Genomic DNA, 27,721 nt, shown 5'->3' on the forward strand with positions numbered 1-27,721 from the left:
CCTGTTTGGACTCAACAGCATCTGACTGACTCACCAAGGAAATGAGCGAAATCCTTCTCGCCTCCTCCGATGTGCAGTGTTACACACTTGTGTAATACCCGTGGCTTCAGTCAGCCTGGTCAGCGTGCGCAGCGCTCTGACGGTACCAGTCTGCTCGCCACTGCTTAGGATTTGAGGATTCCCACAATGTGAATACATACATATACGTACACACGCAGAACAGTGAGCAAAGCTGCTTGAGCTGGAGATCAGGTAGAGGTTCTCACATTTTCCCTTCCCTTCCCCTCGCCCAGAGTTCTTTCCTATGCCCAAGTTGCAATACGGTGCCTTGGAGGCAACCAAAATGGCAATGTATTTGGACTACAAGATTAAAGGATTTACATTTTACAAGTCATAAGTAAACTAAGCAAAGCAAGCGAAGTAAATCAGACTGTTTACCTTTAGTTCCTGTTCTTTTGTTAAATGCCTTTTTTTTTTTTTTTTTTTTTTAAATCCCTAGTGTTCTGAAAGTCTCTTCACAGACCAAAACAAAATGAGGGCAGCAGGACGTGGTGATCCTTAAAGTGGCAGATTAAAGACAGCCTTTAAAAAAGGACTTGAAAGAAGTACTCCAAGCTCATGAATTCTCCCCTTGTGTACGTGAAGTTCAGCAGTCGTGACGCACCCGTGTGTCACTGAGCACTGTTACCCGCCTGCGGGTGGGATGCGGGGTGGTGATGCAGCCTCTGGTGCAGAAGCGGAACGGTGTGTATTTCCTAACCAGCTGTCAGTGTCCGGGTAACCAGCTTGGTAACCTGGACCGGCTTTGCCACTCGGCTCTTTAACAAAACAAAAGCTGCTGCGAAAGGCACGGCAGATGAAAGCAAAGGCGGCGTATACACCTGAACGCCCTCGGTGCCTCGGGTCTCTGCAGCGGCTGCGCCGGGCACTCCTGACCCGTGAGGGTGGCTCGGCCAGCTGGGGTGGGGGCTGCCAGCTGTGCCGGAGCCCTCCTCCCAGTTCCAGCGGCACACGGGCTGGGAAGAGCTGGGGTTTGATGGAGATTGGGTGGCGATGCCCGTGCCCTCGGTGTGCCGGGCCCGGGCGGTGCCGCCTCCCCGGTGCGGGAGGGCAAGCCCAAGGCTCCGGGCGCGGGGCTGTCGGCCCGCCCGGCTCTGCGGCTACTGCAGGGCGGCGCTGGGGCACGGAGGGGCCCCGCGCACTGCGGGGCGGGGCGGGGACCGGGCCGGGCCGGGCCCGGCGCCACCGGGTACGGGCCAGGCACGCGCGCCGGAGGCGGGCTGCGGCGGGGCGGGGCGGTGCCGCGCCGCGGGGGCTGACGGGAGGAGGCGCGCGGGCGTGACGCGGTGACGCGCGGCGGTGGCGGCCATGAGCGGGTTCCTGCTGCGTGCGCTGCGCTCCGCGCTGCCGGGCCCCGCCGTCCGCCGCCTGCGCACCGGCGCGCCGCGGCCCGCCTTCGCCAAGGAGCTCTTCCTGGGGACGCTGCGGAAGGTGAGCGAGCGCCGCTGCGGGGGGCCGCTGTGCGGGGTGGGCAGGCCCGGCCCGGCCTCATCTCCCCGCCGGCAGCGGGGCGCCCCGCCGTACTGCGGCTTCGCACCTGCCGCCCGTTACCGGCCGTAGCGGGTCGAGGTCCTTTGGGTTGGAAAAGGCCTTGGAGGTCACGGAGCCCGGCCGTAACCCGGCGCTGCCGAACCCCCGCAAGCCATGGCCGGCGGCGCCGCCTCTGCCTGTCCTGCACTCCCGGGGACGGCGGCTCCACCGCCTGCCCGGGCAGGCTTGCCCCGGCGCTTGGCCGCCCGTTCTGTGAAGAAATTTTCCCTAATGGTTAATCTAAATCTCGCCTGGTGCAACTGCAGACCGTTTCCTCTTGTCCCGTCGCTTGTTAACTGGGAGAAGAGCCCGACACCTCCCGCCTGCAGCCCCTGTCAGGCAGCTGTAGGGAGCCGTAGGGTCCCGCCGAGCCCCCTCCTCTCCAGCCTGAACCCCCGGTTCCCCCAGCCGCTTCTCACAGGGCTTGTGCCCCAGCCCCTTCCCCAGCCCCACTGCCCATCCCTGGACACGCTCCCGCCCCTGTGTCCTTGCCGTGAGGGGCCCAGCACTGAACGGTGTTGGAGGGGCGGCCTCACCAGTGCCGAGGGCAGGGGGACGGTCACCGCCCTGGCCCTGCTGGCCACACAGTTTCTGACCCAAGCCAGGAAGCCCTTGGCCACCTGGGCACACCGCTGGCCCATGCCCAGCCGGCCGTCAGCCAGCGCCCCCCGGCCCTCCCCCGCCGGGCAGTTCCCAGCCCCCTGCCCCCAGCCCGCAGCGCTGCTGGGGCTGGTGTGACCCCCGGGCAGGGCCCGGCACTCAGCCCCCTCGAACCCCATGCGGTGGCCTCGGCCCATCGGCCCGGCCTGGCCAGGCCCCTCTGCAGAGCCCCCTGCCCTCCAGCAAAATGGAGAAAATGAGGCAGCCTGCTGAACAGTTACTGTAGCTGATGCTCCCTGTTGCAGTCCAGGCCTGTTTGCTCTTAGGTGTTTCAGCTGCAGCTGGGTTATCGACCTGTTTGCACCTGTGTGCACAAAATGCATGGTGTAATTCTGAATGCTCAAGAACAGCCAGCATCTGAAGGGCTACTTTAAACCACTCTCACCTGTTCTTGCAAGCCTAGCAAATTCCCTACAGAAACACAGGTCTCTGTTTACATTGGGCTCTGGGCACTGAACTGTATTCCACAAAACTTATGTCAGTTTTATCTTCCGTTTACTTCAATAAACAATGGTTTATGTGAACTTTTGCTTACAGATTTTTTTATAGAGAAGATTGAAGTTCTTGTTTTTTCTAAGGACACCACTGGAAAAAGCAGTTACAAATTTGAGGTGTAACACTGTATTACAACTGTACTTATTAATCCAAGGTTTGGATGTGCATTTATCAGAGATTAGAGTTAAATAAATTTGAAGAAGGAATCCACTGAAATGAGTTGAACGATAAATTCTCTCAGAACAGACCTTGTTGAGTAAAGTGTTGTGGCGGTTAGCAGTCAGACTCCATCACATTAAAACCCTCTCCATGTATGCCTTTCCCCCTACCCCCAAAAAAGTTTTCAATGCAACAGTTTTCTGAAAAACTACACCATTTACTAGATCCTGAATTTCTGGAGCTGATACGATTCTTCACACTATCAGAAAACAGGTTTGTTTGGGCGGAGTTAGACTTCTATTTAAAAGGGGAAGGATGATAAAAATTAGAAGCATGTTTCTCATGTAGTCTTTCAGTTCTTGTGTTAGTTGCTTGGATTTTTTTTATTTATTCAAGCCTGCCACATACGGCTTCCAGTTTATGACCAAAATACCAGAGTGATGATAAGGAGCAGGATGGAACTCACTAACCTTTGTCCTTGTGACATTAAACAGGTGGAATGTGCTGTGTGTTTGCAAGTGATAGCATTTATGGGGAGCTTTGAAAACATAATGATAAATTGATTCTGATACGTATTAGAATTAACTATTATTTTTTTAAATCCCCAAATGGGATCACATTGACAAAATTCATGGTTGATGAAGGAATTCTGCATCCCCATAGTTCTTAAAATCTCTGTATTTCTTCCTAATGTTTCTGTTTTTCAGGTAACACCTTCTGATTTGTTTTTGGTATGTAGTAAAGTTGAATCCTGTGGATTTCATCACGTAAGGCTGTTTCTGAACATTTTCCACAATGCTTAATTTTCACAGTTTTTACAGTCTAGTAATTGAAAGGCATATGTTCTTGAATTTTTATTTCAATTGCATGAATCTTGCTTTTAAAAAACAAAAAATAAATAATTGCCTCTTATTTTAGGAAGAAGTTTTCCCTTATCCAGAAATTAGCAATGAAGAACTAGAAGAGATCAACCAGTTTGTAGAACCTGTGGAAAAATTCTTCAGTGAAGAAGGTATAGTTAGAAGTTTCTTATTCCTTCAAGTGATTGCAAAATGATTGAACTGTAGCACCTGAATAAACTTATTATACTTAAGCTATTTAAGTTACTTTATGGCCTTATTGCTAGTCATGAAGTGCTGCTGATTCTGTAGGCATATTCATTTATGGCTTTTTTAATATGGAGGTTTTGGATGCTGATGAGAAGACATAAATCTTCAAAATAGAAAAAAATAAGTAGATAAAACAGAAAGTAAAAGCATTCTGGGATAGAGGTAGGATTTGAAATGATTTTTAGTTTGGTTGAATAATGCTGTTTACCACTTTATACACTGTAAATTTGTCTGAAACTTTTTAACTGTTCTACTGTACTAAAACTGATTTTAGCAAAATTCAACAGAGAGACTCATAAATGATGACTCACTGAGAAGCTATGAAAACTCAAAAAGCATTTATGTTTTTTCAGTATTAGAGTAGTGATTCAATTTTAGAAGACTCATATTAGCCATATGCATTGCGGATAGGATTGCAGAGTGTTTCTTCTATTGCTGGTGCAATAGATAAGCCAATTCTAGAGCAGTTGTAGAAAATTGGTTTTTACAGACAGCAATTTCTGAGACAGTTAAACAGTGTCGTCTCAGGTTTCCTGCTGACAAAGATACTAGGTCTAGATTGCCAAACTGCAGGAGTTTGAAGAGGCCTGTAATTGTCACAGATCACAATTTATGAGATCCAGGTAATTTTAGCTATAAAATTGTAATGTTGCTGACTGACATTAAATTAAGAATTTATGCAGATTACATTTTTTAATTCTTTGCTTTGTTGGGGAGCATAATTTATGGAGCAAACCTCCTGATATTTAAGGGAAGAATTAAAATGTCAAATTACAAAGTCTTAACTAAAGTGGACATTGCTTATCTTTGTTTGAATTCACAACTACTTGTGTTTAGTTAGTTGGGGTAACTTATGGGCGTGGTAAAAATAGGTTAAGAGGGCAGCCTTAAACAGTGGGAAACTTGATATGATTGACACTGGGTAAGGAAATTCACCTTGGCAGTCGTTATGAAGCTTGACAATGTCCAGACGTAGGTCTGTAGGGGCACACTGGAGAAAAGGTTAAAAACCACCTTTCCCTCCCCAGAACAGTTGATGGCATACCACAAATACGCATCCGATACTACGTAGCTAAAAAATTAGCTGGGGAACAAAATGCCTTTTTTTAATATTTGTTTTCTTTCTGAATAACTTGTAGGAGAGCATCAAAATGTTTTGTTGCCTCCCCTATTATATTTTGTATAGAAGTTACAGCAGCATTTAACCGGAGCGAATGCGAGGTTTCTTTTAGGAAAAGATGCATTGCTTTTGCAGAATTACTTCATTTTGTGTATTTTTTGGAAGGATGGCTTGTGTTCCTTTTACTGCAGCTTATAGCCTTCCTGAGCTGCTCAATGTGATCCTTGTTTATTCAGCTCTTTTAATCCCCCAAGAATGTGAGTAACTCATAACAAGATTTTTGTAATTAACTCATTTATGTTTTCTTTCTTTTTTTTTTTTAATAAATCATGACCTAGTTCAGATAGAAGGTCCTGTAAATTCTTCACTTACTCCAGTCATGGAATCTGCTAATATGCACAACCTGTGCACACAGAAATGTTAGAGAACCTGAAATAAAAACCAGATTTTTCCCACTTCCAAGTCCTTTTCCTGTGTATGTTGTGACTTTACAGCTATAACAATGTTCTTGGGACCTTCCAGTTGGTTCTGTATTTTGACTTTGATGGTATAATAAAGTGGGCTACTTAAGTGGCACATTGTTCTTCAGAAACAGAATTGGGACTTCCTGCTGTGGTGTTTAGGACTTGCCTGTGTGATTGTCATCCAGAGGCTAAAAATCATTTTTCTCTTTGCACGGGAGAGGGGGATGGGCTGGGGTGGCAGGCTGTGGCAGACAGCCCCCAGCCAACCTGCTGTATTACTTGTACAGAAGCCAGGCCAGGGTTGAGACTTCGCCAGCTGCTCTTGCCAGGAGGGCAAAGAGGACGGTCAGTAAGATCAGACTGAAGCTAGGAAGAGTAAATCTGGTGACGCTAGGGATGAGGAGTATGCTTGTATCTGGCGCAGCAAGCCCTGTCTTTTCTAAAGATGCTTTGGAAGGCTAGAGGGAAATTACGGCAGGGAGGGATGTGATGCTCCAGCAAGCCCCTTTTTCTCGAAGTTATTTCAGTTCTTCAGGTCTGGGCTCTCAGACTGACAGTTAAGTTAGAGATCACACTGCTGCATGCAGTGGCCTTGGCTCTGACTTGAGAACGCTGCAGGCTCAGAGATTTTTTTCTGCACTAAAAGACAGAGCTTTAAATTATAAAACCATCTGTACTTGTAGTGGACTCTAAGAAGATTGATCAAGATGCCAGAATCCCACCTGAAACTTTAAAAGGCCTCAAGGACTTGGGTCTCTTTGGCATGCAGATTCCAGAGGAATATGGTGAGTAAATGATCACAAAAGAATAATCCAGTAGTCCCTGTTAAGTGATGCATTTTGGGGTCTTGCAAAATGTGTCTGTACTATTCCGTGTGTAGTCATTTGACTTGAATATCTAAATTAGGAGCAGAGGCTTCCTCCCTGGTTAATAAAGAGATTCAGGCACCAAGAATGTCTGTTGGCTCTACGTAGGGAGCTCTGCATACTCTTGGGCACCTAAGTTAGATAATTAATTTTAGATGGTGTAAATTCTTCTTAGAATAGCATTTTCCTTTTTGTTCTCTTTTTGGATGCAGTAGAGTAGCTTGACATTCTGTGGGTCTTGCTGTTCTTACTGATGGTTCCTAAAATTGTACTGGGTCCAAACTGCAGTGTCTTATGGAACGGATCTGTCAAAACTGTCACCTGTCATTGACTGATAGGAATGTGTTCAACCACAGAGAAGTGTGAAAGTATATGTATTAGAAGTATAGCTTTTGTATCAAATCTTTCCTGTGCAATACTGAACAAAAAGTTTTATGTCTCAGAGGACATTATAGTGCCAATTGAGATCAGAGGCATTAATTCCTCAGGGGATTAACCCTTAAACTTGCAAAGGAATTTTCAAGAAAATGTTGATCTTATTCTTATGCATATAATAAAAATTGGGATTGAAACTAGCAAAAAATATGTGAAATCTATAAATAAATGAGATAATTACATTGTCTGTTTTCTATTAGAAAAGAAGGAGACTTTAAAGAAGACAAAACTGACCATCTTCATCAGATAGTTTCAGTGGGGAAGATACCTAATTTTTTCAGAGACTACTGTGAAACAATATTTTTTTTTTCAGTGATTACAGTAATAATATATAAAGCTGGAGACACACCTCAGTATTTATTTTGTGTTAAAATAATACCCTATTTCTGGTAACACCTTTTTTGTTTGTTGTGTTAGGCAATGTAAGTAGTGTTGCTCTGTTGTGCTGATTTCAGTTCTTTAAGTATTGATATACAAATTCATTAAAATACATTGGACAACTTCCAAGTACTGTAATATGGTGTGATTTCTGTAGAGTAATTAATTGTTAATTAATACTTTTGAAATGCATTAGAAATGGTATTAAATATTTTTCATGGGCTTTCAGAACTAGTCAGGGTGATGTGACAGTAAGTTAGAAAAGAGGTTTGCAAGCTCTTTCAAGTTTTCTATTCAAGACCGTGTCTTGGAAGGGGAAAGATCTGGACAGAGCACCTTAATGCAGATGCAGGGAGAGAGGTATTTAGGAGTTAAGAAATATATCAGAAGAAGTCAGGAGGTTGGTGTCCACTGAAAGGAAGTGTTGGAAGTAGAGAACAAAGGACAGAGCTCAAAGCAGAATGGTAGGAAGCATCATGATGTTGGAAAGAATAACTTAGTACTGATTAACTAGAAATTGTTTCCCACTGTTATTTTTTTTTAGAGTCTCAAAGGCAATGTATTTGACTTCAAAGTCATACTTCAGTGTAATAAAATGTTATTGTTGTTTTGATCTTCTATTTTGAAGCTGTGAAACAATATTCTCTCAGCTTCCAGTTTGTAAAGGGTTGCAATCCTTTACGAAGGATACGTGTAGAAAATCATAGTCCTGTTGTCTTGTAAAATGTGTATGCTGGATTGAAACCAGAAGAGGGAAAGCAGTCACCTTGCTATAAACACACTACTTTTGTCTGCACCATAAATAATATGCTTCTAATGAGGTTATTTCCCATTTTCTGTAGTTTAAACCTGCAGTATTTTTGGTGGTGATACTTGTCATATTTTAAAGCTTTTTAGCCACACATACTCAGTGCTTCATGCATTACATGGTGTATTTTGTAATGGCTTGTAATAGTGGCACATGTGCCAGAAGCATTACAATGGAGAACGTTAAGGGGAGAACTTAAAACTCATGTAAATCATGGATTGATGGCACTCTCTATACACGGGCATCACTGGAATTACTGTGCACATCATCAGGAGTCTCCAGGCTGGATCCTGAACCCAGCACAGCTTAGAAAGGCGAAGAGAAGTAAGACTGTAGAGGTAGGCGGAGTGTGAGTTTTAATTTGTCTAAGCGTGCTCTGAAGGACAAAGGTGTAAGAGCCAGTGGTGTAAATTGATGGTGTCAGGGAGACTTGTTCTTGCATTTATTCAGCATACATAACATAGTAGGACTATTGAGACATCTACCAAAATAAGCTGTTCTTTATGCCACTCTCTCATATAGAAAATCATTAACCTGGGCAAAAGATGGTCTTTATTAGGTAAAATTGTTTATTCAACAGTAACATATAAAATACTCTTAAATTACAGGGAGCAATACTTCTAGTCCTGGCAACATAAAATTCCTGAACATTGGACACATACAGATGCAGCTTTGATTTATCCCACTTCTGTTGTTTCCAGACTCCTCAGAAATAGTCTCTGTATTTGCAGCAGCAGATCACAAAATTCTTCCAGAAGGGATGTGCTGATGTCAAATTTTTTCTTATATATTCACATTTTTTTATTAAAGACATCTTTGAAGTGTTGTATTTGATCCTTTGGTACCAGTTTGGAAGTCTGCCTGGGACCTATTGTGTCACTTTTGTTGTCTGGGTCGTTTTCTGCCCTGTTTGCAGTGGCGCTGAGGACAGGCTGGCTGGCTGCGTGTGCCAGGACCAGCCAGCCCCGTCTGGAGATGTGGCCGGCATTGCTCCCTCTCCAGCTTGGTCTGCAGCTGGGCAGCTCTACAGTTCCATATGGGCTAATTGTCTGGCTTCGTAACGTAGCACGGAATGTCAACAAAAACATGTTTTTCTCCTGTCAGCACAGAAATTCAGACTAGAGCAGGTTTTGTGCTGAATCTCTTACGATTTTCATATTGAATTCACATGGATTATGCTGTGTTTGCAATGCGTGCATGCATGCTCGAGCACAAACACATCTGCTTTCTGAATAAAACAAAATCCAGCACAATTGTGCTTATTAAAAAAGTTACTGTTTTCATAATGTGTTCTTCTGGGACAGCTGCAGCAATGTGGTACTTGTTTGTGGACAAGTTACATCCAGTCTACGCTAAGGCGCTCTCCAGTTAACAGTGTTATGTTCTTGATGCTTCTGTACTTGAAAGGGAATTTTTGGGGGGAAGGGGCAAGTTAAATCGTAAGGTATTCCTTGGAATAAAACCTAGTATTTGTTCCAGGTGGTCTTGGTCTATCAAATACCATGTATGCACGTCTGGGAGAAATCACTTCCTTAGATGGATCTATCGCAGTTACTCTGGCAGCTCATCAAGCTATTGGGCTCAAGGTAATGCTGTTCTTTTATGTCAGGTAGTTCTGTGCAACTTGCATAGAAAAGGTGAGGTAAGGTTTGTGTAAATGTGGAGTGTGGGTGTCACAAGTAAGAATTACAGGCAAAGCATACGTCACTTGGAAGGTTCTGACATCAGGTTGGGGGGAGGTGGTCCCAGCACCCTCTGCCAGTAGCTCAGCCTAAGACTTTCATGCAGCATGAAGACTGAATTTGAAGTACACAATAAAATTATTAGTCCAGGAAACATTGAGATAATAACTCTTAAAAAAATACCTTGAATAATCCCAAGGTTTTTAGATTGAGCAAACGTGATAAAAACAGCTAGAATATATAGTGAAATAAAATATCAGGGGGGCTGAAATTATGGGGAGGTGGGATAGCCATGCAGAGAATTCAGAAGGATGCTTTTTCTAGCTGAATGAGACTGCAGATTGGGGGAACTTAGAGAAGAAAACATACCCAAGACCAATGTGCTATCGCAAGCATGTGGATTTTAAACTCATTTTCTGTACAGTACAGCTTTAGGTATGTACCTTGTAGCGGTGGATGGATGGTAGTAGTCTGAAGCTTGAAACGGCAGTAAGGTCATTATAACAAGAAAAAATTCTTCATGGAATCGAGCAGACAGTGCTAATTAAAAATATGTATTTATTCCTCACATTACGTAAAATCTGACATCTATAAAAGAGGACTAGTGAGCTGAGCTGATTTTAAAGCAGTCTGATGAGGAGTGTAGTGTAGGGTGCAACTACCGTTAATTTTCCTGCTGTGGCCAGTTTTGGTCAGATGGGATTAATCCTAATTTGAGTAACTGTATCTTACCTATTGAACCATTGATTATTTAGCTTTATCATGTATTTTTGTATTTTGTCCTTCGCAAAAATCTTGCTGTACAAACATTAAATAAAATAGATAATTAAGGTAGGTGCACTCTCACAAAAAGTTACGGAGTGCCCATCTAATGAAATAATTTGGAACCAGAGTAAATAATATGTTCTGGTCTCTGATTTGGAACTTTGAAAATTACTGCTCTTGAGGTTATTAAAATAAAATTATAATGATAGTCCTTCCTTTCAAATTTGTCATATCTTCATTACTAACTCGGTGCCTTTCAGAGCAACAGTTAAGAGTTCACTTACAGGATAAACAGAGTGAACCCTACCCTAGAAGGCAGGCTCAACAACAAGCCATTTCCTGCGGGCATTTGAACACCTGTGTGATGACAACTTTGACATATTTTAATGTCTGATAAATAATACTGTCCATTGGTTAGTAAGCTGTCTCTTGTTAGGCCATAAAGTTTGCAGATAAAGCTTTGTCAACTTGATGAAGCATGTCAGCTTCATTTCTTTTTACACAGGTTGATGCCGAGTTGTTTTCTCTTAATTCTGTATTTAGGGTATCCTCATTGCTGGCACTGATGAACAGAAGGCAAGGTACCTGCCAAAGCTGGCGTCTGGGGAGCACATTGCAGCTTTTTGTCTCACGGAGCCTGGAAGGTACTGTTTTTGTAATCATAAAAGCTTCAGAAAGCACCAAAACACTGGAATTATTGTTATTTTTAATTACTTTCATCTTCATTACAGTGAACGTCGGGTTAATATATTAAATTAACTATTTGGTACATATGGCTTCAGTGTATTGGGGTTTTTTTGTTTGTTTGTTTGTTTGTTTTTTTAAAGGTGCACTTCAAATCATGTCATTCATCTTTCCCCCATGTGCTGCTTACAGCAGTTTCCATGAAATCACTAAACATTGTTATTCCCATCCCAGGAATTCATCCACTTAGTTTCTGGCATTACTGAGTATGAATTGAAAGGGTACTTTGTGCTATGTTAGAAATAATATGCTGTGACTGTTCTAGGATGCTTTCAGTTCTTTTTCAAAATTATAAAAGCCTGTATTGAAGGCGCTACCAAAAATAATAGGAAGTCATTTTGGCCTTGCCTTATAGTTTAGAAAAGGCATCTTTGTTGCAGCAACTTCATTTCAAAGATAAAGTTACATTTATTAATTATGTTTATTCATTGACTGTTGCTAGTGTGGCAATGCAAATTCTGTTAATGCAGAGGAGGTGCAGTTTTCTTAAAAACATACAGGTAGATGGTTCACTACATGACTGTAAAGGAAACCGATTGAAGGGCTGAGGCCAGTCAAATGTTCGAAGTTGAATCCTGCTTGTCCATACAAAACTATAATTTGAAACTGTCTTTTCTGAATTCTTGTCTGCTAGAATGACTTGCAGTGAGCATTTGATTTACTTGCTAATTTTCGTGTCGCTGTGATCTAAATACCTCCTAACCATTAGTGATGGTTTTTAATCGAGTCCTAAGCTGGGTTTTGACCCTCTAAAAGCTATCCCTCTTGCAGGTAAAATTAAAACTAGCACAGATATTTTTGCAAAGTGATCCATGGAAGGGACTTGGAAGTAACACATGGGCTAACTGTGTTCTGAAAGTCTTCTAACATCTTTATTTAGCCCAGTGTTATTTAAAAAGATTACCAGCCTTAGTAACTTTAACTTCAGTCTTCTTAGAGACCTTAGTTTTAGTGCACAAAAGCAATCATTTGTAGAACTGAGTTTTAGAGATCTAACCCTATTAAAATACCAGCTGAGATCTGGCTGTTCAAAGAACTCTGAAAGCCCAATGTGAGCGTTGTGGCATTTTGGTTTGTGGAAGAGAAAATTCTTTCAGCGGGGAGATGATGTGCTGCTTGTTAGGTTGCGTAATAAGGTGGTGATTCAAGAGAGGATATGAACTTCTAATCACAGAATGGAAACTTTGGTTGTTTTGTTGTAATTCATCTGCTGCTTTTGCTCCTGTAGAAAGTATTTAATGTGCCCAAGCGCTCATTGATAGAGACTATCACATGATTGTTTTTCATTTCTGTTGAAGCTTTTTTCACTTAGGGTATAAAACCAAGGTGTGAATTTTTGAGGAACAGCTTAGACATTTTAAAGGATGGGAAGAGGAGAAGATGTAATTTTATTTTTTAAAGCATGTTTATTTTTTTTATTTCTTTAAATATTAACAACTTTTTTGGCTTTTAGTGGAAGTGATGCTGCATCTATCCAGTCAAGAGCAACCCTCAGTGAAGATGGGAAGTACTTCTTATTAAATGGCTCCAAGGTATCCACTCGCAGACTGGAAACGTGACAGGTTTTTGTTACAAGTTTATAGGAAGCATCTTGGTTTTTTGCAGCATTGCGATCAGTTGTTTTTCCTAAGTAAAGGGCTAACTTGGCAGCTGCACCACAATTTTGAGGTTTCCAAGCTAGTGAAGGATGACCCTGTCAAAAAGACAACCTGTGTTGTTTTAGGGCCAAAGAGAATAGAAAAGCACACTGTTCAGGGAATAACCTTCGCTGAACTCCTGGTAAGAAAGATGTGAAAAGCCGCTCTTAAGTGTCATGTCTGTACCGCCAGCTCAGGGTGTTTGGCTGCAGGGAGGGTTGGTTGGTTAGCCCCCTTTGTGACAGCATAGGCAAAAAGGAACCGAAAACCATATTTTCCTCTCTTAGTTCTTCATGCCAGGTTTTGTAGGTAATTTTGAAAGAAAATTTGGCATTGAATTGGAAATAGGGCTCCTTGGAGCATTCTGCTAAAAGAAACAATGGCAAAATACAGTCTTGAAGAAATGTAGAGATATATGGTTTCAACAATATTTGATAGATTGTGGACTTGATCTGTAGTTGTTGATACATTTGCGATGTGAAGAAACCCATCCTGTGGGAGAGGCTGTACATATGTGGCCTGATTCAGAGAGTTTCTCATGAGAGTTGAAATTATTTGGGGTAAAGTGGTTCTACAGTAATCTGTATTACCCTTGTATCCCTCATGTGCCATAAGTACCAGGTTATACAAGTGAAAATGCACTGTGAATTTTAATTTGATTAAAATCTATATTACAACCTATTCTTATAGTTGCTCTAAACCATTTTGTGGTCAACTTTCCTTGGAAATGTGTTCAACAGAGGCAAACCAGTAGCAAAACACTCATTAGAATTTAAGGGGAGAAGCAGCAATTGTTCACCACTCTGTTCTTTATGAAACACTTAAGAAAAGTGCTCACAAAATCAGAACAAATATATTTCCTATATCTCTTTCCTCTCTCAAAACAGGTTTGGATATCAAATGGTGGCCTTGCTAGTATCTTCACAGTATTTGCTAGGACAAAGGTTGATGAAGATGGACAAATAAAAGACAAGATTACTGCGTTCATCGTAGAGCGGGATTTTGGTGGAGTCACCCATGGGAAACCTGAGGACAAGTTAGGCATTCGAGGATCCAATAGTAAGAATCACTTAAAATTGTTAACAGAAATTCGGAGGCAAGTGAGTATCAACTTCCATATTTTCCTGTGAGCCCTTCCAAATGCCAGGTGTGAAGTAAGAAATCCTTATTGTATAATTCTGCACATGTGAAGCGTCCCTAACTACGCAGTGAAAGCACTTACTGAGAAGATTCAGTAACCAAGTCAGTGTAATCTAGAAGTAAGTTTCCATAGGCTCTTCTTGACCTCACTGACAATGTTAGTTTTTCACCATGTATCACTTGGGCTTCAGTGCTCTCTCAGTTCCTCAAAACGGAGACAAAACTATAGTTCGCTGTTTACACAAGGTACATTAATTTTACTTTGAATATTTTACATCAGTAATTGATGTCAACTGCAGTCTTTTCCGAAATTCGAACTTCTTTGGCAAACTGTATGTAATCCCGTCATAAACGGTGCATAGGAAAACCTCACTTCTTACTACAAAAAGAGCAAATTATGTTCTTGAATGCCTGCTAAATATTTCTACGTCATAATTCAACAGCAATTAACTCTGTGTTTCAGCCTGTGAAGTACATTTTGAAAACACCAAAGTGCCTATAGAGAATGTAATTGGAGAAGTAGGAGGGGGATTTAAGGTAAGTAGTGAATAACTACTGATGATTTTTAAAAGCCTGAAGAAGACCTTTCCCCCCGCACCCCCCATACTGAAGTTTTCTTACTGGTAGTGTGAACGTTGCCAGACTGAAGAACAGAGGAGGACAGACTTCTTTGTTTACCTTATGTGCTTTGTATTAATTGGTTTCACTAGCACAGTGCACGAGCGTGCCGTAACGTCACATTTCTATGTGTTTCTTCCCGATACAGTTAGAGAGCTGGTTCTGCTTTTGATTTATTTATTCCGTTGGTTTGGCTTTTTATTGTTCTTCATGGCATACTGTTCTCTTCAGAGAAGGGAGCAACTTTTTCAACAGAACTTCTGAATTGAACCAGGGAAACGCCTGCTCTTTTCTGCAGGCAGGACCGTGGGCTGTGTAGGAAGGAAGAGAGAGAAATTGGTGTAACAGGAAATGGTTTGGGGAAAGTCCAGATCCTGTCCAAGGCCCCGTGGTTGTCCCGTGATTTTCCAGGGTTAGATTATTGCACAAGGAAGTTATGGGAGGAGTGCACTGACAGGCTGGCTCTGCCTACGCTGCCACTGCTCTGGTGTTGGCTTCTCTTCAAATTGCATCAGAGCAGTGTGACACCAGTAAAGGTGACGCTGGTCACTTGCTGTTGTAACTTTTCTTTGAGGGTCTGACATGTGGATTCACCATGGTCCTTCTCAGTTTTCTTACTCCTTCTTACTCCTTCTGTAGCAGGCAAGTCCAGACCTAAATGCTAAATCAAATAATCTTTGATGGTAGTAAAGGTATTAAAAGATCTTTATGGTTTCTTCTTCAGATAATTATTACAAATTAAGATGCAGTAACAATGACTTGTTGCTAGATTTCTTAACAGTCTTTGAACTGTCACCCATGTTTCTCTTGTTAAGAAACTACTAGAAATCTTTTTTTGTCCGTTAAAAAAAATCTTTCTTTGTACGTGATTGATCTGTGTTTCATTCCTACACCTTTCATTCTGGTTGCCTTTTCTTGTATGTTGCTGAAAAACATCTGAAGAGGGAAAGCATCCATCGCAGGTCAGCTGCAGGGAAGATTTTTATATTTGGCTGTTGTGTGTACACATTAAACAATATTCCATTTTTCTTAGTCTGATAAACTTGAGCAGTGCTGTCTAGTTTGAATTTTGTTTGTCTAGTTGCAGATAAATACATTTTTATCTACATTTTACCTTAATGGAGTTTGAATAGGGGATTACTTCCAGGTCACTGGATCATTAGTATCTGAAAACTATTTCAAATATGAAATTGGGTGTAGAAGGTCACCTGAAAAGCTGAGTTTTGAAGCTTCATTGCTGGGATGTTGAATGCTGTGCTGACCAAGGTGAGGGCAGGTCTCACAGGATAGGACGTGTATTCCAGCGACAAATGAAATCCAGGAGAGCACTGAAACATGAGGCAAGGGAGCAGTAACCATCATGGCCTAAGGAGAAGCTTTGTAGCAATATTGCCTAAAAACCATTCCTTTTCTTCACAGGTTGCCATGAATATCCTGAACAGTGGAAGATTCAGCATGGGCAGTGCATCTGCTGGAATGATTAAAAAATTGATAGGTGGGTGAATTTGCTGGATGCCGTGCAGAAAGCTGATATGCATAAGGTAGATAGCACAGTGAATCCAAAACAGTAAGACATCTTCATTGTAATGACATCGCTGTATTGTCAGTCATGACATGCTTTGACTTCTTTAAAACACTGAAATATTTTTATTAATTTTTTTATTAAAAGCCTGTTTACAGTGGTTTAGCACTGAATTCTTTTCAGTTCATATAGGGGAAAGTTATTGCCTCTGTTGAATTTTACTGAGGTAAAGTGTCCTTACTAAGAGAATAGCAGGTATACTGCTGCTTTTAGAAGGTATAATCTGCAAAACCTTCCACTTGAATAACTGGATCAAAGCTTATAGGCAGTGACAAGTAGTGAAATTAGTTTCTACCAATAGTTACCCAAAATAGTAACAGAAATCCCTCTAATCCATTAGCACCAAAAGGTGCCTTCCCTAAAAGTACAGGTTCAAACCTCAGATTCGTGTTTAAACCGTTGTTCCCAGGTTTGATTGACACCGTCATTTTGGGGAGGGGGTGTGTCCCAAACAGCTGCTCCTGAAACCGCAGAGGGCTCGCTGTGTATGGGGTGAATGCCACAGTCAGCTGTAGCAAGACACCACCAGGAACGGTCTGTGATGCTTATAGTTCTGTTGTTTTGAGATGGATTTTTTTTATATTTTTTTTTAAAGAAATGACAGCAGAGTATGCTTGTACCAGGAAACAATTCAATAAGAAACTGAGCGAATTTGGATTAATTCAGGTAATAAGAAATGAAAAGCCTGTGTGCTTTGTATTGGCTAAGTGCAAGGACATAGATTATGCTGGGGTTCTTTTGGCTGTACTGGTTTAAAGAAATTGCTGGAGGTACCAAATTTGTGTAAACTTAGCACAGACTTCTGTACATTCATCTTTTATAGGTCTAGAATGATAAAGGTAATGAATAAAGTTAATTTATTTTTAGATTTTTCATGATTTTTTGCAATTGTCCTTTTTAGTAATTAGTATTTGATAATATTTTAAACATATCAAAACTGCAGTTGTGCTCTTAAGTTTCGGGCTTGATTGTGGGATTTTGCATCTGAATTAGTGTATGATTCCTCACGTTACCGTTTGACAGGAGAAGTTTTGTTTTATGGCTGTGAAAGCGTACGTAATGGAGAGCATGGCTTACCTCACTGCAGGAATGATGGACAGGCCGGGGTTTCCAGACTGCTCCGTGGAGGCAGCCATGGTCAAGGTGATTAACTTTATTGAAAGGCTGGCCTACGGTTTTAAGGTGGTGCAGACTAACACCTCTCATGGTTTTCAGTCTACACTCCAGATTGCTGCGGGGCTCAGCAGTTGCATTTAGACATACGGTACAGAAACCTCAGCTAGATGAAAAAACCAGACATTACTGTTTGCTCTGTATCCCACATACTATTGATAGCCTCACATTCAGGGTTTTGTCACCTTACGAAATAAAAACTGCATACAGCAGGTCGGGACTGTCATGGTCTTCTTGAACTCTGTTTTTATGAGGCCTCACACGGTGGCAGGAATAAAAAGACACTCAGTTCTGCTTCCAGCAGCAGGCCTGGCTCAGGTGCTCGTGTCCTGGCCTTACTTCAGAACGGGTTGCAAAATAAATACTGAGCAGGAGCTGGGCCCGCTCTCTGGAGCGCAGTGCTGGGTGCTGCTGGTCTACAGGCACCCCTGGGGGGAGCCCACAGGTTTTCAGCCCCCGTTGATGGTCCCTTGTGGTGTGGTCAGTTCAGAAGAACCTGGGCAGGCGTGAGGGGCTCCAACCCACCAGCTACAGCCCATCTTCCCGTTTGTGGCTGTCGCTCTCCCGGGAATGTTTCCTTAAGAGACTTTTTTGTGGATTGTAAGGAAACTACTTCAGTTTGACCCAAATACACACCCTGAGCCATAAGGATATTATTTTAGGCCCGCTTTTAGCAGGACTGTTGTAACAGCAGTACAGAATATTACAGCAATGTCACACAGAGGCAATAATGGAGCAATGTATTCTGTATTTACTGTGTAGCGTGGAGATTAAAGTACCATTCAATGGCAGGTGTTCAGTTCGGAAGGTGCCTGGGCTTGTGTAAGTGAAGCACTGCAAATCCTCGGAGGCCTTGGCTATATGAAAGATTACCCCTATGAACGATACCTCAGAGATACCAGGATCCTTCTGATTTTTGAGGCAAGTATCAATATACTGGTCTTGCAGTAAACTGAAATTCACGCTCTCGCATTCTCTAAACCTGGGCTGAAACCCGAGCGTGCAGTTGGAACAGACCTTCGTTCGTTTAGTTGCAAAGTGTAATAGTTCTAAGACTGAAGAACTAACCTGTTTTCTTTGGAGATAAGGATAGTACTTTCTTATAATAAAATAAGATCTGATGGCTTTGATAGGCTAATTACAAAGTTTGAGTTACAGTAGGAACCGGCAGCAGCTTTGCCTCTGAAAAGAACAAGCTGGTACTATATATACGTGGTAGTATATCTACAGTTTTATATACACATATATGTACTGGTAGAGTATATATAGTTTCTTAAATACTTAGAAACTTTCTGGATGTTTTTAACAAAATATGCAGCTGTTTTACATACCCTGTTATGCAAAAAACAGCCTCAGTTCATGGTTTGGCTTTGTTGTTTTGAACAGGCTAAAGGAATCTAAATGAGCATAAAAGCCTGAAAGTATTTTAGTTGACAAAACTAACTCATCAGTTTACGTTCCGTAAATAGTTGTAATTACATGTGCTGACTCATGATGAAACCAGAGTCCTGTGTCTGCCTAAGCAAGAGCCTTACACGAGTGACATTGGCCATCTTGCTTTGTATCGAGCGTATTTTGAAACACTTCTGCTGCTTTTGTTCTCATGTCTCTGTACTAATAAAAGCAATAGGATTTGGTTAAGCAGTATGGGCAAAATTTTAATTTTTAAACAGATTGCTGGAATAGGTTTTTCTGGTTTTTTTTGTGGCTAAGCTGCTTTGTTGGTGCCTAGACTTGAGTAACCTTTCCTCTTGTGTGCTGCTCACGAGTGAAGCAGGGAAACTTACACAAGGTGAATTTAGAGGTTTAACTTACTGATGTGCATTTCATGTATTTAAAAACAAAAGAAAAGTTGGCTGTGAAGTTTACTCTGCTTCCAAGCTGGATTGTCAGTGCCCATTCATCTGTACGCCTGTGTCAGACTTGCAGGCCTGATTTTTCTTGATGGACCATTTAGAAATGATGGTTTAGCTGCTGGTGTCAGGACAGCAGGGGTCCCAGCGGCACAGCATCGCAGGCACGAGTTGTGGGGCTGCGGGTCGGGGCGTGGCAGCCACCGGGCTGCTCTTGCGAATACACGTGCACTGCGCGTAGCGTGGGCAAGTAGGAAGAGTCAGTTCCGGGGCTGATGAAGGAGCAGAGCCAGCCGGCCTGTAAGGTCATCCTCCTCCGTCCCGCGGGGTTTGGCCTTTGTGACCCCGACAGACATTCTGACCAGGGAAATGAAACCCAGGTGCAAGGAAGGAGTGCTCTCCGGACTGGCCGAGGCTGTAGGGACGGGCTGTAGGAAGTCCTGTCATTCCGCTCAGTTTTCCCACAGATCCCAGCAGTTGCATGAACTTACTGTTCTGCTAAAACAAGGCGGTTGTGCTTACCTTGTTTACCTCAGCCCCTTCACGAGGGACCTGCAGGCAGCTCCGGTGAGGGCAGTTTTGCTGCAGCCAGGGACAGAACGCTTGGCCAGGGACACTTTCTGTTGTCCAACAGCAATGATCGGTGGGCTGTGCCGTGGATGTGCCCCTCCAAAACCTCCCACTTAGTCTTAATAACAGACAAATGCTTTTTCTTCAAACTGTCACCTCTGTCACTTGGCCTGTCACTGGCTCAGTACAGTTTTGACACTGATCTGATCCTCAGGGTGCTTTTCATCGGTGACCAGCCTTCTGTGCTTTCATCTTTGTTCTTCAGCTGTCTCTGTTAAAAAGTCAATTGTATAATGCATTCCCAGACATCGAATTGTGTAGTATCGTCGTAATTTCTTGGTCTGCATTTGCTTTCCAAACAGGCCCATTGGGCAGTTTTACAAGTATTTAGATGTTCCTTTACTGGAACAATGCAGAACCTATTTCTTACTCCAGATGCATTTAGTCTGGTTTCTTTTTTGTTGTGATACAAATGTATGTTTAATAATGAGAGGCTTAACTTCTTCACAGCTAAATGAAATCCGAACGTATAGTTGAGATAAAGCAAAAGACAGCAAACATTTCTGGGTGGATGAAGAGTAATCTTTTAATACTAGAACAATAAAAAGGGAAGGCTTTCAAAACAGACCTGCTTGGAAAACATGAATATTGCTAACTTTATAGCTACCTAAAGAACCTGTCTTCAAAATTATACATATACTTTGAAAAAAAAATTATTGATAGAATGTTTAGTCTTTGTCACTTGCTTCCAGTATCCCTGACCCTCTGCAGCTGTACGTCCTCTACCTCCCCAGCTCCGGCAGCCATCGTGTCAGGCAAACACCTGGGAGTGCAGTTTTGGGCACAAGTGTGTTTTCCTTACAAGTGATGATCATCCTTTGTCTTACATAGAGCTCTCAAAAGAATTTTATCTCACGAGTACAAATGCATTTTAGACTGTTCCAAGGAAAAGCACAGCACAAGTTATTTAGTTATTTAGCCGCTAAAAGTTTCAGGGGAGAAAAAATGTATACAAAATATTAGCACAGCATACCTTGATTTTTTTTTTTAATACTAAAACTACTTTGAACTTGATACTGACTTCACTTTATATTACTTCTTTTACAGGGAACAAATGAAGTTCTGCGAATGTATATTGCTTTGACGGGTATGCAACATGCAGGCAAAATCTTAACTGACAAAATTAAGTATGTTCTTATTTATTGCTAGTATATTTTATAAACTAAACAGAATGTGATACGTGTTTAACTGTAGCTAAGAGGGGGAACCCACAGTGTTTTTCAATGTATTATCTATCTAAAATGTAGTTCAGTGTTACAGGGGTCCTTCTTTTTTCTCTTTTAATTGGATGTTTTATAGATCTAGGGATCTCGGCCTTCGTGTATTTTATCTTATAATTCCAGCTTGTGTAAAATTCTTTCAAGACCAGTAATGAAAATTTTATACCTTCAGACTTTATTAGTCTTATCGGTAAGACAGCTGTAGTGTACATATTGAGTACATATACTGGTCTCTGGAATTTATTGTATTTTTGAGAGGAACTGAAGATGAACAGTGTTGTGTGCTCCTAAGGCCGTATAATTGTTCTCCAGACTTCATAGTAATATGGATCAAAATACTTTGAGATTCATAAACAAACTGCAGGTTTTTTAGTAAAGCATTTACAGTTTATACTGGTTGTCTGAACCTCCTGAAACTTCTTTGCAAACCAGGACATGGCCTGTAACAGCTGTTGTTTACCCAACATTTTAGAGAAATCAAGAAAGGAAACGTGGGAGTGGCACTGGCTGAGTTTCTAAGCAAATTGCAGGACACGATGGGGAAAAAAGTGGATTATGGGCTAGTTGGTGATGGTGGAGTGGTGCATCCCAGCCTGCAGGTAAGGGGGGGCGGGGGGCAGTGCTCTCTGATCAGTCAGATCCAGGCACTGCTCTTTCATATTTGATTCCCTTCACTGCTTGTCAGAGCTTGATGTCCTGTTTATGCAAAAAAAGTGTGCGCTTAGGAACAGCAAGGTAGAGAAATCTAAGCAGATGTTTCTACCACTTCAGGGGTAAGGACTTACTACCTTGATATGCACCCACATAGTATCTGTAACTATGAAGACTGCTCTAAGTCTGTATTTGTGCCAAATCCAGGTTTGTATCCATTCAAGTAATTTATATAAATTGAGACTTCACAATATTCCAGTCTTTGTGATGGTCTGGTGCTGCCCTTCATAATAAGCTCAGTTACAAAACACAGTATTTTTTCCTGTTTAATAGTAACACAGTTTGAGATATGAATTTCTGTGCACCGTGTATACATACTTGCTTAACTGCTTACTTTGTAAATAATATTTATGACCAAATATGAATGGTCAGTTAATGGAAAAAAAGAGGAGGTACGTTTTTCCTACGATGTTCTGTTACTCATTTGAAAAACCGTACCAGATGATTTTGCCCGTCGGTGTGCCTGTCCTGCAGGTCAGCTCTTGCAGGCACACAGGTAAGAGGATTTGCCAGGACTTGCTGATGCTGGTCCCTTCTCCCAAGGAGCCCCAGTGCGGTGGCACCTCCTGCGGGCAGGTACGCTGCGTTCTGCAGTGCCACCAGAGTAGGTGGGTGTGTTCGCTGCAGCGGTTCTGACCCAGCTGACCCAGCTGGTTCTGACCCAGCTGACACTAGATCCGGCTCTCTGAACAGCCTCAGACCGACTTACCTCCGGTCACAGTGCAAGAATGAGTTAGTTGCATTTATGAATTTATAAAAGCCATACGTGACACTGGAAATTTTCTTCCTACTTAATGCCAGAATGTGAGAGTACTGGTGAATTCACACGGTAGTACCAGATAATGTTGATTCTCAGGGTTTTCGTAAACTGCAGCACGCACTTAGCATAAGAATTAGATTTGCTGTGCAGAACTAAACGTTGCATAAGAATTTTTTCAGATTATTATTTTGCATAAAGACACTACGGAAAAGTTACCAAAAGTAAAATATAGAAAATTCAAATGCATATTTTATAGAGAAAGAATAGCGCCTGTCTGGCTTTCAGCAGCAAACTGGATGAATGAATGTTAAAAAACCCAGTGCTTGCCAAGTGAAGACCTAGTATTAGCTGGGCTTCAGGATACCAAACTGCACCTGAACTGTGATTTTTTTAAATTTTTTTTCCCCTCTCAGGAAAGCATCAAGGTTTTATAATCCCATTCCTTTTAGGTTCATAGGGAAACCTTTCCCCCTTTTTAGCTGGGAAGGAAAGGATGTAAAATGGTGAAAGATTGTCCCTTGCTGGGAGCAGGCGCTGCACCCATTGCCCTGTTGCCAGATGTGGTGAATTTATGCCATTCATCCATGTGGTGCAGCAGACACGTCTGTAATTATGCCATGCAGGGTGCTGGAGTTAAAACAGGAGAGAATGAACTTGGAATACCCTGGATTTTCAATTCTGAACCTGATGTGTTCTGAAATCCTGGTCAGTGACTGGAATTTGGTAATAAGCACAGTATTTAGCAGAAAACTGCACTGCCTTTTTCTTAGAGAAGGAGCGTTTGTTCTTGTGGGGCAAACATCTTGGGGCTTGCAGCGGTATCTTCTTCAACAGCCTCGCCTGTTGTTCAGGTTGGTATACATTCCTCCTTCATTTCGGTCACTCAGAATTGATTCCAGCCCTCTTAACGTTCTGCTGGGCTTCAGTCTTGGCTCATTAAAAATAGAAAATTAGTTTTGTGGTTGAGAATTCTCATTTGTGCCTTGCCTGCTAAGCCCACCAGCAGCGCTGGGCTGCAGCAGCCGGAGTGGGGGCCTGGGGCCGGGGGGCACAGCACCACCCGTGCAGCAGGCAGCCCCTGCCCCAGCCAGGGTTCGGGCTGTGGGCTGCGCAGCTCGGGGCAGCTCGCACGTCCCCCTGACGCGCTTGTCGCTCAGCTAAACGTCCTGTTCCAAGGGGGCAAGGGTGGGCTTGGTTTTTTCCCTTAGAAGACTGCTCAAATTGTTGTGTATTTTCTGTTTTATTTTATAGGAAAGTGGCAAGAAACTTGAAGAAAACATTTATTATTTTGGAACTACAGTGAAAGGCCTGCTAAGTAGGTTTGGCAAGGTAACTCGTTCCTTTTCTGTTACCTTTATTATTGAATAGTTTATCCTCAACCAAATTGGCCTCACTAGAATCTAGAGTGGACTGTGTGTGTGGCAGGGGCCAGCCCCAGCCCTTCCTTTGCATGACACACTGCCACGGGAGGTGAGACCATACATTCTAGACCCAATGTAATGGACAACTTCTGTTTAAAAGAAAAAACAAAACAACAAAAAACCCCACAACAGAAGAAAAGACGCAGCAATCTCTGTGCAGGATTTGTTTTCTTTTGCCTCTGACCCAGGCTGCTGCAGTGACTTGTGAAACACTTTGCTGGGAGCAGGCGCTGCACCCATTGCCCTGTTGCCAGATGTGGTGAATTTATGCCATTCATCCATGTGGTGCAGCAGACACGTCTGTAATTATGCCATGCAGGGTGCTGGAGTTAAAACAGGAGAGAATGAACTTGGAATACCCTGGATTTTCAATTCTGAACCTGAAGTGTTCTGAAAATGCTTATCAGCCTGGGCCCCCCATGGTCCACCTTGCCGAACGCGTTTTTTTGAACAGGCTTAATATGGTCGGTACTTCAGTGTCAGTGATTCGGCATTTACCAAAGTGGTTTCAAGACACAGCAATCTTACTGTTGGCTGCAGCCAGAAAGACTGTTAAAAGGTGGAACACGGCTAATCCCAAGCTGTTAAAGGGCACAGACAGCATAGTTAATCCCGTTAACCCAAACCTTTCTGACTCAGGGTGGAACCCATCTATGCTAAATAAGTACGAACCTAAATACAAAGTAAGAGAAAAATGTTTTAAATTGAACTACAAGCTAATAACCATTTCACTCTTCTAGACAATAGTGGAAGAGCAGTTGGTTCTGAAGAGAGTGGCAGATATAGTCATTAATTTATATGCAATGACAGCAGCTATTTCCAGAGCGAGCCGGTCTGTCAGCATCGGGCTAAGAAACCATGACCACGAGGTAAGTACGCTTTAATTGTAGTCATAACGTATAATGATGTGAAGCATACAGGCAGACCCGCTTAATGTCTGCACTCCTGGATCATGTGGCTTATCAGCGGGTATCTGTTACGGTTGTGCCTGCCGAGGGGCCTGCAGGAGGGGGCACTGCCCCTTGCCCCTCGCCGTCTCTAAGCAGCTGCTCTTGCCTGGCCCAGCCAGCTTTCCCTCAGCGCTGAAACCTGCGCGAGCATGATGCTGGCCTCAGAGCGCTCTGGACCAGCAGGCGTGTCTTTGCAAAACAACACCAAAGAGCTTTTGTTACACTTTAAAAGTACATTTGTTAAGAATTTGTATCTACCACAGCAAACTCCTGTAAAACCCACTGCACCAGAATGTTTCTAAGCCAGTCGGTACGGCAGTGCAGTAGCCACACCAGTTGCCTCTCAGGTGCTCTGACAGTGTGCAACTTGTACGTTCATTGTGTGTAAAATATTTGAAACACATACATTTATGAATGAATTACAAATTTACATGTTCTACTTAACCCACTATTAGTGTGCCATACAATTATTAACAAATAGTAACGTAGAACAGCAACGATATTTTGCCAATACATTTATTGACAGTGAGAGTTTGACATGATGACGTGCAGGTGATTGTATAGTAGCTTCTTTAGAGTCATGGTAACAGTTACTCTTCAGGACAAGTAAATCTGCTACAATCAAGTGTTAGACAAATCCAGACTGATGAAGGTTTTTCTTCACTGGCCCTAAGGCTTCACATCCTGTGCGTGTGAGGCCCTGCTGGCTTTATTACCAGAAGTGTCTTCTAGGCAATTCTGAGTGAAGGGGTCATCCCAACTCCCACGCTCAGTAGCTGTGGGGAAAAAAGTAACAAGTAAGTTTGCAATGTGCCTCACTGGCCTGCAGTGCTCTGCTGCCAAGAGACAAAACCAGAAGTTCAAATGACTGTATTTTTACTACATTGTTTTGCTAGTGAAATTCATTCACTAGTATTCAACTGAGTTCTACTGTTTTCTCAGGTGCTTCTTACAAATATCTTCTGCACGGAAGCATATTTCAAGAATAATTATGCCATGGCTCAATTACAAAAATGTAAGTTCTATAGAATAAAATATTTTTTATACTCTTACGGGTTTTGCAGACTGTGATCAATAATAGCTGGTTTTGATGTGACCAACAGAATAGTTTTGCTCTGCTTTTAATTTGGATGCGGAACAGAACTGGTATCAGTTGAAAATGAAATCTCTTCATTTAATAGAGAAACTGCAGTAATTCTTTTTTTCCTACTTTGGGGAGAAATTTTCTATATAAATTTATAAATATAAACACAATATATAAATATTCTCCTGTAGAGAAAATACTAGATAACAATTAGGTGTTTGACCTGATTAGGCATTTGTTCTGGGAAACACAGTCTGCAATAATCAGTTGTCTTCAGAAGCTGATGATAATTTTTTTCCTGGCACTGAAGTGCAGATACTTGTATCTGTATTCTAAACTCCTTTTCGAAAGAAATTTCAAAAAGCTATTAACACTTCAGTTAACTTTCCTTCTGGTTCTCCACAGATGCAGACGAAAATCTGGATGACTACATTAAAAAAGCTGCAAAGCATGTACTGGAGAAGAGAGCGTACACCTGCTCTCATCCGCTGGACAGGACATTCTGATCACCTCCCTGACAGCGGATACGGATGGATGTAAATCGGTGACTAATTCTCAGCAGTTCAAGTACTTGATACCTTAAAAATAACTATTCTATGAGTTTACCAAATGTAATTAGCTGTAAGAGTGTAAAATACAACTTCTAACCACAACTTCCTATAAAGAGGATAAATAAATAAATCTTACTTACATGTCAAGTTATCTTACCAGCTGTGTATATGTCTGTTTCCCTTGGAGCTGAGCTTTGGATGGTGAGATATGTTTTCCCAGGGAAGGAATTGGGCATTTCTTACGTATCTGTAGGCTGAAATCAGCTCCGTCCGTACCTTCAGACAGTCACTGCAAGGCTGGCAGAGTCGGAGCAGTTTGGTTTGGAAGGGACCTTGGGGGGTCACCCTGCCCAGCACAGCGCCTTGGCCGGGAGAGCTGGGAGTGTCTCCGAGGCTGGGGGTTCGCAGCCTCGCTGAGCTCCCCTTTAAATGCTTTTCCTGGTATTTAATCAGAATTCCTCCATGTTCTGTTTTGTGTTTTAAAAGCAATAAATGGGGGTGGGGGGCGGTGTATTTAAATATAAACTGTCAGCATTGTTAAAAAAAAAACCCTCAAGATTTGTCATGAGCACTATCCAGACTTGATGACAGTTTATGCATTTTTCCCCTGCCCCCTCGCTAACCCCGAACAGGACTTGGCTCCCCGGAAACTCTCCCCTGTGCAGGATCAGTCTTCTCCCAGTGACATGTTTCACCAGTGTCCCCATACTGGTGTCTGGGAATGATCTGCTGGCGGGATCTCGTTAGGCGGGCAGTTATTTCGGGTCGCAGGCACCTGCTGTTCCTGGAGCGCTTTCTGTGCACCAGGTGCCCTGTATCAAGAACCACTTCGCTGTGGCGTGTCCTGGAGATGGGCTCCCTGGCGGGGGCGGGTGGGGGCGCGTCCTCCCGCTCCTGCCCGTTGGTCTGTCTCGTGGCCAGATGAGTGTCCACAGCGAAGTAACCTGGAATGGAAAAGGACTCGGATTAAACTCTTATCTGTCTACAAACTCCTGATAGTGGGGTTTGAATAAGGAGCTTTGATCCAGTGCAGGAGCGTTTAGACTGATGTGGGCCCTGGCCACACCTGCCAGCAGCAGGTTCTGGATGGGCCGGTGCCACAGGCAGCCCCTGTGA

General features: G+C 42.6%; 1 protein-coding gene across 1 annotated transcript; it reads left to right on the forward strand.

Annotated features, from left to right (window-relative positions):
• The first annotated feature begins 1,339 nt into the window (after positions 1-1,339).
• ACAD9 (acyl-CoA dehydrogenase family member 9) lies at positions 1,340-26,761 on the forward strand. Its single transcript, XM_055805601.1, has 18 exons — positions 1,340-1,491; positions 3,823-3,916; positions 6,281-6,382; positions 9,564-9,670; positions 11,075-11,175; positions 12,729-12,807; positions 13,800-13,971; positions 14,516-14,589; positions 16,090-16,165; positions 16,848-16,918; positions 17,276-17,395; positions 18,218-18,346; positions 20,956-21,035; positions 21,601-21,727; positions 23,851-23,928; positions 24,761-24,889; positions 25,913-25,985; positions 26,460-26,761. The coding sequence occupies exons 1-18, from the start codon at positions 1,369-1,371 to the stop codon at positions 26,558-26,560; spliced, it is 1,836 nt and encodes a 611-aa protein (XP_055661576.1). The 5' UTR covers positions 1,340-1,368; the 3' UTR covers positions 26,561-26,761.
• Positions 26,762-27,721: the final 960 nt, after the last annotated feature.

Source organism: Falco peregrinus, chromosome 5 (assembly GCF_023634155.1).
Source record: "Falco peregrinus isolate bFalPer1 chromosome 5, bFalPer1.pri, whole genome shotgun sequence".
NCBI classification, from domain to species: domain Eukaryota; kingdom Metazoa; phylum Chordata; class Aves; order Falconiformes; family Falconidae; genus Falco; species Falco peregrinus.